Here is a 13,361-nt window from a genome sequence, read left to right on the forward strand (position 1 = left end):
TATTAAGACAACTATCTTCACTTGTGTGTGAATGGAGGAAACAGTGTTGCCAACAGAAAAATCAGACATCCTTACAGATATCAAACACATTTCACTATCACCTACTTCAATCAGACTAGAAAAAGCTTTATTAAAACAGATGAGAAGACAAAGGGCTCCATTTAAAACTAAATGGTGTCCAGGAATTTCTGCCCAGGGCCCTAATTTGCAATTGAGTGTTGCAATCGCAAAAAAAGTGTTACAACTTCCCTGTTTCAACAGGATCATAATGATAAATCAATTAATAACTTTCCCTGAAACTGTATGTCACTACACAGAGAAGTCTTTTTATGAAAGAAATTAAATGCCTCTTAAACAGTTCAATCAATCTGTGTTTAAATAAGCCATTTTCAAAATTTTGGTCTATTTTTCTGGATTAATATAAACATTAAAGAAAAATAGCTGGTGGTTTGGGCTTTTGATTTTTATCTGTCTTAAGAATTCAAAGATAAATATTGCCATCGTAATCCTGGCTCCAGAAAAATACTTGACTTGATTATTCAAACACTGCACTGCTTTTTCAAAAATAATTCTATAATTCATTAGAAAGAACCCCTAGAGTTTCATCTCTCCTTCTATAACTTGATCACTTATCTTTTCAGTCATCTGAACCATAACAGGACACAACAGATACTGAGTCGTCACTTTAAAGTCAGCATTGGGCACACAACTGCAGCAGTATGTGAACGTACCTGGGCAGGCAGAGTGGGAGATCCTGCCAGTGCAAACTCACAGGCAGAGCTTGTTTTAATATATTGCTTTCCAAAAAGAGAGTTTCATTCTTGAAGGAATAAAACTGGCATTTAACAGGGAAACAGAGAATAGAGAAGTTTGCCAACCTCTACAGAGCCTTTCTCTTGAAGTCACCAGATATGCATCGAGCCCTGTTTAACTTGTATTAAAGCTGGTTCAGTAGAGTAGATTTTCAGTATTCACTGCATAGGGCTATTTCCTTGCAATTCCACCACAGTCAGGACAAACAGACCTAGAAGGGCCTAGTCCAGGACCAATACTATTTCTGCAGCTCTCCTAGTACATCCCATTCAATGACAATCAGCATTTATACCTCTACAGTTTTTAAAGCAAATTTACATACAGCTAAATTTAATGGCATCATTTGTAGTAAGTGTTTCAGACCTACACAGATTTTGATTTCCACAACTGATCTGTTCACTATCAAAAGCAAAATTGGAATTACTGAGACTCTAAATAAAGAGATGAAGTTATTTGTCTGCCTTCACTGCTATTGACTGAACTGCCTTACCAAATTATTAGATAAAATGTAGGAGAAAGGTCTGATTGTAATGAATCTGCCAACTATACACATACACATTCAATTGGAAGTTACGAAGAGAGGAACAAAACACTGAATTCATTAAACAGTAGAGGAGTAGAAGAATGTTAAGAAAATGTATTTTCACAGATCACCCTGTTCCTGCCTCCTAACATATTTATTCCCATGTTTTCTCCCAGATAGTCAAGTAGATTCATATTAACTGGAAGTCAGCAAAATGTTATGCTTGTATATAAGCCTATCTATACACGCATGCAGAGAAAGAAATAGATAAAATTTATTTTAAAGAAAACATGAATACCTTATTTTCCTAAAAAAAGAGAGGAATAGAGGGGTATTTTTTCATCCTTTCCAATACTTTAACAAGTCTCCGGATTTGCTCAAACTCCTTACTTTAGAAAATTTTTTCATAGTAACCTTTTGCACTGTACTGGCCATATAAAACATACTCTGGTTTTAACAGTAACACAAAACATTCTATCATAACTGAGAAGCAGGTCTGTACAATAATAATTATCTCTTTTGTGCAGTTTCTCCAAAAAATTAGAAACAGATAAGAGAGTGCTTGTTAGGGGAAGGGGGAAACAGGTAAGAGTGCTTGTTAGGAGAAAGGGGGTGGGGGGGGGAGAAGATGTATTTAACATTACATCATTTTTTTCAGAGAAATATGCAGAATCATTCTAATGTCTACATTTTCAAATACATAATAGCAGGAGCTTTGCAGTCTAACATAAAAAGTAGTCATAGGTACGGAGTCACATATTAAACCACATTGATACATACCTTCCATAAAGACTGCGTATTTTCTCCTCTTAACTTGGCTAGTGAAAGGGACTTTCCAGAAAATAAAACTAATTTTATTTAGTAATTTTAGACGCTGCTTAATATTAAGGTCTAGTCTACATTTAAAAGTATTTCCAAAGTAATTACAGTAGCTTGGCTATATTGGAAAAAGCAGTCTAGTACTGTAGCTATAGCAGTTAAACCAGGTAGACTATAAAATAAAAGCACATTTTTCTCACACAGTTGTGGAGCAATGAGACCTAAGGTCTGAATCTGGTAGGTTGGACCAAATGACCTCCAGACATCTCTTCCAACCTTAATTTTTCTATGATTCCATTCTATGGGATTATTATTTAACTGGTGCAGGAATACTGGCAAGCATTGGAAACAAGTGTGTATGTACCCATTTAAATGAAAATCCATAGAATATAAGCACACAAAGCAGCACAGGCTGACCCCCTCAGGTTTTTGATTTCCTGTGAGTAATTCAGAATATAAAAACTACAAGATTGGTTTAGAAGGGAGCTACCTTATTTGCAGAATTAACAGGGATCTTTTATAACACACAAGTATTAACTACTTTAATAGGAAAAAAATAATTTGCCATCAAATTCATTAGTTTTCTCCCACACTTAAAACAGCCAAACGCATTTATTTATACTTTGTGGAATTCAAATTTATTCCTGTAAGGCTTTTTTAAATCAGTATTTACACATCAGCTGTTCATGCTATCTTGCTGTGCTTCACCAAAAGCACAGCAAGATAACAATACTTAGACTTGTACTTGATATGCTAAAGGCTTTACACCCAAACAAGGAGTCAAATATAGACTGATACACAATGAAGTATTACTGCAGTTTCTAAATGGATAGTCATCCTTTATTTCAGGACCAAAATATACTCCCTCAAAATGTTTTATCCAAATGGCTCTGAATCATAGTAAAAACAAAACAAAAGACATCTGCTAGCAATATACCATTGGTACAAAATTAAATAAGTACTTAACACGCTGTCCTTTTCAGGGTCACAGTGCAGTCTATTAGGGTCTACAGATTTTCTGGTTTTTTTCCAGGGGGTGAAACTGTCATGGCTGTTGCCTTTTTAACTAAGAAAAAGGCCCACTCACAAGCAATCCTGTGCTTCTTCAGAAATACTCATTCAGTCTAGAAACGGAGGATGATTCAAAACCACAACTACTCAATTTTCTAAAGGTTGTACAAATCATGTTGGGGGAAAGGGGAGAAAAACAATCTGAGCTAAAAATAAGTAACAAAGAAACATTATCGTTCAGAGAAGGGTACATTAGGTCAGAAGCTGCTTCTTTTTAACACCAGAAAGTCCTTAGAGCCTTCTGTCTGAAAACTGAAGGAAAAGAAGTCACCAAGTCAGGAGAGCACGTAAGTTGTTTGCTCAGCATTTTCTACAAAAGCAAAAAGAACTTTAGTCACAAACTACATGTCCTTGGTAATGTGTTTTGAAACTAAAACCAGCTCATCGTTGTTAACATCTTAAAGAAACAGCCAATATTATTTTATATAATGAATTAGCACGTACCATTAGACCATTCTCCTCCTTGTCCCTTCTCCACCCACTTCCCACTTCGCCACTTGGCCATTTCTGCCATCCAGTTTTATCACAACTCTGAAGTTATTATTCACCATTTCTAGAGTCAAGCTAAAAGAAACACTATTCAGTTACTTCACAGCCCTAGGAGCTGTCGAGGGGAGGATGGGCTCCCTTCTAGTCACTGCAATGCCTTCATGTGTCATTAGAAAAGGTCATACAGTAACACATGAAAAGATCAAATACTGGTCTATGGAATTTAAAATTAAACTTCATAATATAAAGAGACAGTGACATTTAATACACAGTATATTATATAGATTTTTTTACATATTTATTATACATGTAACAAAGTCAAATAGAAGAGTAAGTAGATTAACCTGATGAAAATTAAGAGTACAATAAAGCTATTTATACATTTACATTAAAAAAAAGAAAGAAAATCGATGATGTTATATACTCATAAAGTACTAGAACCTATGCAGGGGGAGAAATACTCCATCTACCATTATTTAGCTGGTTCATTCTAAGTCCCAGAGCCAGTGTGGGATTCAAGGATAAACGAATCACCTTCCAGACCAATTTAGGGAGAACGTCATAGTCTAAATTACTATGTTGAACTCGCAATGATAGAGAAAAACAAGCACATTTCTGTAACTGCTCAGGGCTGTCAGGCACCTCTGAAGAAATGGGCACGTATCATGGGGACAGACTTCAGCATCACCCCAGCAACACCTGGGGAGGATTATACAGCTTTTGTGCTTTAGGGGAAAAAAGTAAAAATGTATATAATTAAAAAAAAAAAAAAAGACAAGCAGTGACCTCCAATGCCACAGAGCTAAGAGCTAAATGAGCCAGAAATAGCTCCTAGACGAGGAAGTTGCTCCAATATAGACACCCAGGACACAGAGCAACCTCCACTTTCCTTCTTCTAACTCTGGTCACCTACAGACATTCTAACTGTACATTTCCAATTAATTACCTAATCCAACCAGAAATAATTCCATGGGGCAGAATGACTTCAGAAGAATGAAAAACACAAGTACAGCTATAATGTCCACCTTGCTGCTCTTCTGTACAGATGAATAATGTCCTGTAACAATACTGCACACCAACACATACAATCTGTAGTATCAAATTAAATGTGACTAAAACAAACAGACTGCAAATGATGCAAGAAGCTGCAGTTTAAAGACTTCAGCAGCATCTGCCAGTTCTGGTCACAGTTACAGCTAAACTGGATTTTTCAGGTTCAGTCTGTTAGAACTAATGTACTGCAATTTATTACACCGGAGAAATAAAAACGTAAAAAAAAATGCTGAATTTAATTATCATATTAATTTATGGCTTAATCAGTATTTGGTTACAATATATATGTCTTCACTCAAGTATGGTAAGTAATTTCCAAATTTTATAATCTTTTACTTAGGTACTTGATGATACCTTAAAGCAACCTGTCAAAACCTGAAACCAGAAAGTTTCAGGAATCTAAGCTCAAAATCCTGGAACCATATATCTTAAAATATTTCAATTCAAAACAAAATTTCAAACACAGGAAGCTTGAGAAGCTGTATCCAACTCAGAACAAACTGAGTAGAACAGAGCACACAGTACCCTTAGAGAAACTGTTCTCATACTTAGCAAAACTGATTTCACAAATGAACTGCAAAACTTACATTAACTTTGAACTGACAAGAGAAAAATAAAGTACTAGTAGAGCAGAAACACAAGATACACATAACCCAGACTAATGCTAAACTTCAGCTAATTTTGTTTATAGAAAAAGCTGTTACCCAGATTAATATCTCCAGTCTTCCCTCATAAAAACATCCTTCTCGTGTTTCTTTTCCAGGCTGAGTACAAATGTAATTTTGAAATTAGTCACAGAAACGTTCCTTCATAAGTCTGTATAGACACTCAACAATTTCTTTGCTCTATGTGGGTACTACTCCATATGTTAATTAAGATCCTCCGTCACCTCTTGCTCTTTCATAAGTAGGGACAGGATATTCAGCAACAACAAAGAGAAAGAAGCAAGAGATAAAATGAGTGTATTTCAGACTGTTTGACACTAATAAGGTCAAGTTCAGGTTGTACTTCAAGTGAACTCTGCTACTAAAAGGTAAAATGAAACTGCAGTATTGGAAAAGGGAGGTCTAAAATAACTACACTTTAAATGCAGTACAGAAATGTGGAAGCCTGAAAAATGAATTTTCAAATAGCTTTTCTGAAACTCACTCCATTTCAGCTCTTACATCTTTTATTACCAGTTCTGCAAACCCTATCAGGCCTCCTCAGCAAAATTCTGTTGAGCTAAGTGCTGTGCAAAGAGACTCTGCCTTTAAAAGCTTAAAAATACCACATCCGCATCAGAATAAGCTGTAGTAATTTCTCTCTAATGAATTTCCTTCCTGTATTCCATCCTACCTATAAAAGGAAAACTTAGTTCTGCCCCTAGTTTTCTATCTCATGCCACTCTTGCCTCATGTATTTAATGAGGTAGACAGGAACAGCCACACATGATCTGATAACCACGTACCACATCTGCTGCCACTGCCCTTCCATCGTCTCTACCCAAGGGGGGAAAAGTGCTCTTTGCATCTTTGCAGGGAAGGGTTTCGGCTCAGTAGGCTAAACTAGTTATTTATTTTTAAACAGTGCAATCTCAGCACAATTCTGGGTTCAAATATGGTAAACAAGTATGGGACAGAATAGAGAAATTCTTTACAGTCCCAAATTACAGTTTGGTTAACCAAAGAACTCCCTCAGCCAGGTCATTACTGATGTTTTCTTCCACCATCATTCCAAACGAACTATCTGAAGTCAGATGATTTTACTGATCAACGTCAAAGCAAAGATGGATAAACACACAACCAAAAGAAGCCTTAAGGTAACAGTCACAGCAGGGTTGTCCAAGTACTACAATATCTCATCATACAGTGTGATATAATACATAATTATTAACATTCAGCTCAAGCACACACTCATTCCATGCTAGATAAATTCTGGACCATTTTATTAAAAACAATAATCTAAACTGTCTATTCAGCTTAACTTCCTAGTCTCTATAATCATTTACTTGTTTCAAGTAGAATCAAGGTCTGCATGAGCTCAGCTTTCCATGAAACCTAAGACATATGAAAGCCAACTCTCTAAAAACTCTTTTTCCTGGGGAAGAACTGAACCTGGAATGAGGTGAAACCTCATGAGGAACCTGGCAGGAGGGAAATGGCAGTCCCCATATTTGTATCTGCCTCACAGGATGAGTCAAGCTGACACATTTAGGTGTACTGGAAAAATAAAATAATAAAACCACAAAATAATCAAGGACACAGTTTAACAAATGCAAACTGGACTTAGCAGCAACAAAACCCATTGTCACAAAGAGAGATAAAAAAGCCATTTGTGTTTTGAAGACTAGAATAACAAAATTCAATGTTTATCAAAAACCAAGTAGCCAGCTGACCCTAACAGCTAGCAAGAATGGCAAAGATTTTGTACAATACCTAGAAATCAGAGAGAGAATGTATTTTAGAAGTTATCTTAAGTCATAATGAAACTCTTTAGGTAAAATGTTCAACATTAAATTATGTCCTGTAAACAGCACGAAATGCATATTGTGTACTTTTTTTTAGTTAGCATGTAATGTGAGTGACTCAAAAGTATTTGGGGGATACTTATAAGGACATTCACAACTGGATTAACACACAAACACAAGCCAGTCTAGCAAAGCACAGCTCCTGAATCACAGGATTTCTTTACTGCTACATGAAGTGGGCATTTCTTCAGCACTGAGCAACAAGTTCCCTGAACACTCTGATAAGAAAACTATTTTACCATACATAAGCAATGTTGTTATCAAACAGAATTTTCATTTCTGGATATGAAAATAAATTTGGCATCAAATACTAGAAGAAATCAGTGAGATCTTCCAAGGATTATGGGGTGAACAAATTGTAATCCAAGTCACGTCAGCAGAGGTTATCCAACGGGACAACATATCAGTTCAGAGACCACGCTTCCTCTGTTATTTCATTTCACATTCAAAAATTTAGAATGATATTCCTAAAGATGTTGTCATCTCAGAATGGATGAGAAATCCTAAATAAGCAGAACCCCAAAAGATAATTTATTTGATTGACAAGTGCGCAAGGATGCAACAGGCAATAAAGAGTAGATTTTATAGCTCATGCTATATATAGGGGAAAAAAAAAATATATCATGCAGTGTTGGCAAGCCTGAAATAAAAATATGTTCATTCTAGATACTCCTTGAGTGACCAGAGGTCTAGAACCACTCTTTATTACCCAGTCTGAAATGAGAAATATTATTGACAACATTACAAAACCATTCAAATGTTTAATAACAGGGATCATGTAAATATCCCAAGAGTCAGGGAGACAAGTTCAAAGAGTTTTAATGAAATAAAGGTTTAAGAACTGGCCCCAGTTCTTACCCAGTTTCTCCCATAATTTGCTAAATGCTAAAAAAGGAAAAAATACATTAAAAATAATATATTCATAAACAAAAAGGGAATGTGAAGAATTTATAGTATCTCTATTACACACTAACACAACACTGAAGTGTATCAGAGGTGAGTGTAAGCTACAAGCTGGAAGAAGTTGAGTAAGAATTGCATTTGAAATACCTGGACACATTTTCAATGTCTGAAAAGACACAACCAATTAGGAGCAGTATTAAATTTGATATCATAGCAATGGATATTATTGTTTTAATACTAACTACTGTAAATACAGTAGATAACCAGAAAGACTTAACTAAACGCAATTAAAACATAGTTTTCTTCACTACTTCCACCATTAAAACCTTATAGCGTTGTACCATCAAATTTTGAATTTTGGTATGAAGCTTACCACAAGGACTAATTAAGGAACTTCAGATCACAGTAATTAGTATTTTCGTAAATAGCTAAAATACCTTTGAGAAGTCAAGACATTTTACTGAGCAGGGGATAAAAACCTCCCACTATAGCTGCAAATTGCTCAGCATGTCTTTAGACTGTCAGGGTCTCCAGGAATTCACTCTGTAAGTAGTGCTTACATTAGAAAATAGATGATCTCTACCAAACTATGAATTTTAATGGCTACGGTAAAATCAGCGTGGTTGTGAATCTACTGGGCAGAACTGTAATTTAAGTGCAGCCCATGAGCAGTTAGTTTGGAAACAGGTTGTAGATCAGCCAAACGAAATTAAGTAAAACAAACCTCAGCAGAATGCACTTGATGTGCTGAAAACTCTTTTTTAAATTATTAACACCTACTCCTGTACAATCCATGGTACCATAATAAAAAATCCAAATACAAATAAAGGATGTAGAAACCAAAGCAAGCTCCATATAGCACTTTGCTCTTCTAAACTAGTATAAGATAAATATAATTTAATTCCAAGGTCTTAACAATTAAAAGCTAAATATAACCATGCAAAAGGTAGTGCACTGCAAATTGACTTGTGTTTGGGAGATCTGTGACAATCTGATTAAGAAGCATTCATCTTAAGGTAATCAGCACATGCACTATCACCAATTACACAGTACTATGTAGGCAACATACAAACCAGATTCTTTTCTCAACAAACAAAAATTTCTTCAAATCCAAGGACATATCTTAAATATTCTTAATGGAAAAACAGAATCATTTCATTAGTAAAATATCAATGTATACAATGAAAAACTTGTACACATCTTAAGACAGCTCTTTATGCAGTACTTTATGATTTCAAGACTCCTATACATTTCTTGCCTTCTCAAATAAATCAGAAAAACCCTTCTGAGCTTATCTTAAAAACACAATTCTACAACAGGATTCAGCTTATTCCCTTAAAATGCTGTGGTTCAAAAACAGGTGTAGTGTATGTAACAGATGTAGCATATGAATAACCTCCTCACCTTAAATGTGATTACTCACAAGCTTAATGTTACATGTAAATTTAAGCATTCCATGGAATCAAACACTGGCTCAACACTTCTGTGCTGCAAATTATACCACCTTCAGACCATGAGATATTCTTATCCAGAGATTTCCAGATCTTGCCACTGGTTTACAACAGGATTTGATATTCTACTCCAAAAATACAGTTTCTCTCTCTTCCTTCTGCCTTCTAAATCCCTAAAATCCAACAGCCTATTTTTAATATCAACACAAACTACCACATGACATTCTGGATTAGCACTTAATGTCTCTATATGACTTATTTCTCGCGAGTTCATAGTCTTGCTGCACACATTTTGTTGAGAAAGGCAGGGCAAGTTGAAGCTATTCTTCACATTACTCCATGAAATCCATAGCAAATAGGCTTCTCCACAATACCAAACCATGCAGAGATAGCCTCTATTTTCTTTTCTTTAAGAAGACGTTACCTTTTTGCACTGTATTGCTCCAATCTTTGCTATTTCCCAGGATCTTAAGATGTCAGCAGGATTTTGTTATAAATCGCCTAAACAGGAGAATCTGTAACTTCCTAAATCACATCGTTTATAAAAAACGTCAGCTTCTGTCAAAGCACAGAAAGTTCTTTTAAAGGCATAACTTCATTTTATGGCCCAAGCCAAAGGAAACAGTTGTCCTTTTTTCTGCATGGTTCATCCCTGGCACTCTATCATTTTCAAGAGTCTCCTTTTTTTTCCTGTCCCAGCAAACAATAAAAATTTAAGTTTTAATGTGCTCATTGCAGTCCAGGAATTTCCTCAGTTCCTACCAGTTTAATGAAGCTGTGAAATATGTTACTCTGGAGCACAGATGATCTGTTTGCACAGCTTTCAAAGGATAACTGCACCAGTTCTGAAGCAAAAGGAAAATGTCTATTCCTTCCATTTGTATGGCCAACAATAACTTCTACATTCTGACAGAATCGTGTGTACACTGGCGGGGAAGGGGAGTTTCAAAACACTTTATCAGGAAGTCCACAATCCAATAAAATGCAGGCGCCCCAGATACTGATCCAAACTGATGCGCAGGATTTGACTCTGAAGTTCAGGGCTGCTGTTTCGTTTTTTAAACACAGTTAAGAGTTATTTTTTTCAACCAAGAACAACAGTTGTATTTTTCAGCATAAATGACCTTAAGAGATGTGAACAATTAGCAAACAGAATTCTCTTGAAGGAGAGAGAGCAGTAATATTTTTCTATCCAAAGAGAACTCAATACAGTAGAACACTGGGCCTGTAACAACGTACTCATCAACATTAGAATATTCAATGCACAAGAAAAAACTCTATCTTATTTACATTATACTGAAAAATACTCCAGTGGAAGGTATCTCATGATCCACCTGACAACAATCTAGTGGTCTCCTAAGGACATTTAACTGAAAACAAATTGCATCTTTCACTTTTGCAAAGAACTCTTTGTAGAATTTAATGGAGACAAGTAACTCCTTATGTATCTACTGCCCATGTAGCAATTCAGGTGAGAAATTTTTAGAGAACAGTGAAGGTAAATCCACAACACATGACTAAAAGCAACACAGCTTTACTCTCACCACCAAATTACAAAATGATATAATACCACAGCCTTGGAACTGGGTTTCTAAGAATCCCCTGTTCATTTAAAAGAATAAGTAACTTATTTTTTTAACAACTTTACTTCCTGTCTGTCAAAAAATTATTTACAAGCATTCCATATCATAATTTCATCAGCAATATTATGATCTCAGCAGTCTATCTCTCTGTATTAGCACTGAAGGATGTTAATAGAAAGTATTCATTTTAAAAGTATATATGGCAACTGGAAGCTTAGCTTTCTTTGATGAAGGGCTGAGAAATACAGGACTCTAAAGATTTCTAAAGTATATATTAAAAATATATTTCTTTACTCAGCAGTATTAGCTCTCAGTAGAAGATGTGGGTTTTATTTACTCAAATCATCTCTAAATGTTTTACAAATCAGAAGTAAAACACTAACAGCTCCATTACTAGTACCTGCTCTTCTTTCCCCCATCATCCTTATTCACACATTCTAAGAAATCAGCTAAAAGATGAATACACAATGCAGATACTACCAGATATTTTGACTGATTACTCACATCATACTCTGCAATTCAGGTGTAAAGCTTGTTGATTTTCTTCCACTGCTTGAAGAGGGAACTGCTGACATCGGGCTGGCCACAGTGCTGCTCATCTGGGTAAACAAAGAAATAACAGCACTTTACAATACTTGTATTCCATTTCCAAAAGAGCACATGTATGCTTCACACTATGTATTTAAAAGGAAGAAAAGATATTTGGAGTAACATGGCAAGTAAAGATTCTGCATGCAAAAAAGAAGCCTATGTGAGGCACTAGAAAACTTGAGTTGATGTTTACTGTAACCTAAGTATTGGAAACACACACTAATTCTAAAATATTATTTAGAAGTACCCTAAAAAGTACTAGTGGAAAAGCATTAAGATAAAAACACCACTATTCCAGAATAGATGGTATTCATAGACGCCAGAATCTCTGCTGTCCGATCATCCTCTTATATTCCTGCATATCCTAACCACCAGTAAATCACATCCGCACCATCTCCAACAAAGCTAAGAGGAGTAAAAGAGATTCTTGGAAAGAGCCAGCTAAAACTTGATGAGCACAGAGATCAGAAACTTCCTTCATGAAACACCCCCTTCACACACACACTACTTAAATTCTTAAAACAAAAATGCATTAGAAAGAGTATCATAATACTCATAGCACTGAAGGTACTGTCTTTATACGAAGTATTTTTCAGCTTTTCTATATAAATTTTTCATTCAAGAACTCCAAAGCAAACCCAGGACAATTTTACTCTTATTCTATGAAGTAATTAATAAATCTACATTTTCATCTTTAATAATATGCAAGTCAAATGGCTTTGAACTGTTTAATTTAAAAAAAATTAATTTTGTGAGGGACTGAATAAGCAAAATTTAATTATGGAAAACTCTATATGTAAAAGGGAGTTTCATTTTTCCCTTCAAAAAAATTAATAAAAAAACTGCATACTACGTAAGTCCCCCGATAAACAGGACATATTGCCGCTATATTTCTTAGTCTTCTAGTTTGTTGCACACTAGTAACAATTGAGTTGTACTGCTCATTTCTTGCACCATTAGTAGCAGCAACAATAAAAGCTGTATGTCGATATATTTTGCTGTGCTATAAGAGATCCTTCCTTTCTCTACTTTAAAATTCAAAGGATAAGATTGTTTTCTAGAATAGAAATCTATGCCACCACTTCCCAGGGCAGCCTGTTCCAGTGTTTGACCACCCTTTCTGTGAAGAAGCTTTTCCCAGTATCCAAAACCTCCCCTGGCACAACCTGAGGCTGTTTCCTCTTCTCCTATGGCTTTGTACACAAGAGAAGAGTCCGACCCCCACCTGGCTTTCTCCTCCTGTCAGGGAGCTGTAAAGAGTGACATTTTCCCCCGCAAGCCTCCTCTCCTCCAGGCTGAGCCCCCCCAGCTGCTCCTCACCAGACTTGAGCTCCAGACCCCTCCCCAGCTCCGTTCCCTTCTCTGGACACTCTCCAGCCCCTCAATGTCCTTCCTGGACTGAGAGGCCCAAAACTGAACACAGCACCCGAGGTGTGGCCCCAGCAGGGCCCAGCACAGGGGGAAAATCACTGCCCTGGTCCTGCTGGCCACACTGTTGCTGGTACAAGCCAGGTACCACTGGCCCTCTTGGCCACCTGGGCACAGCTGGCTCACAT

At 36.1% G+C, this 13,361-nt stretch overlaps 2 protein-coding genes across 9 annotated transcripts in view; one reads left to right on the top strand and one right to left on the bottom strand.

The window, feature by feature from the left end:
• SUPT3H (SPT3 homolog, SAGA and STAGA complex component) overlaps positions 1-13,361 on the bottom strand; it is a 259,239-nt gene that overhangs the window by 236,837 nt on the left and 9,041 nt on the right. For all 4 annotated transcript variants that reach the window (XM_032103965.1, XM_032103962.1, XM_032103963.1 and 1 more), the window contains exon 2: positions 11,719-11,813. In XM_032103965.1, the coding sequence (XP_031959856.1) occupies positions 11,719-11,813 (95 nt within the window). The remainder of the gene's footprint in view (positions 1-11,718; positions 11,814-13,361) is intronic.
• Positions 1-13,361, top strand: part of RUNX2 (RUNX family transcription factor 2) — a 215,829-nt gene that overhangs the window by 17,821 nt on the left and 184,647 nt on the right. The window lies entirely within an intron of this gene.

The sequence above is a fragment of the Corvus moneduloides genome, chromosome 3 (assembly GCF_009650955.1).
Source record: "Corvus moneduloides isolate bCorMon1 chromosome 3, bCorMon1.pri, whole genome shotgun sequence".
Lineage (NCBI taxonomy): Eukaryota > Metazoa > Chordata > Aves > Passeriformes > Corvidae > Corvus > Corvus moneduloides.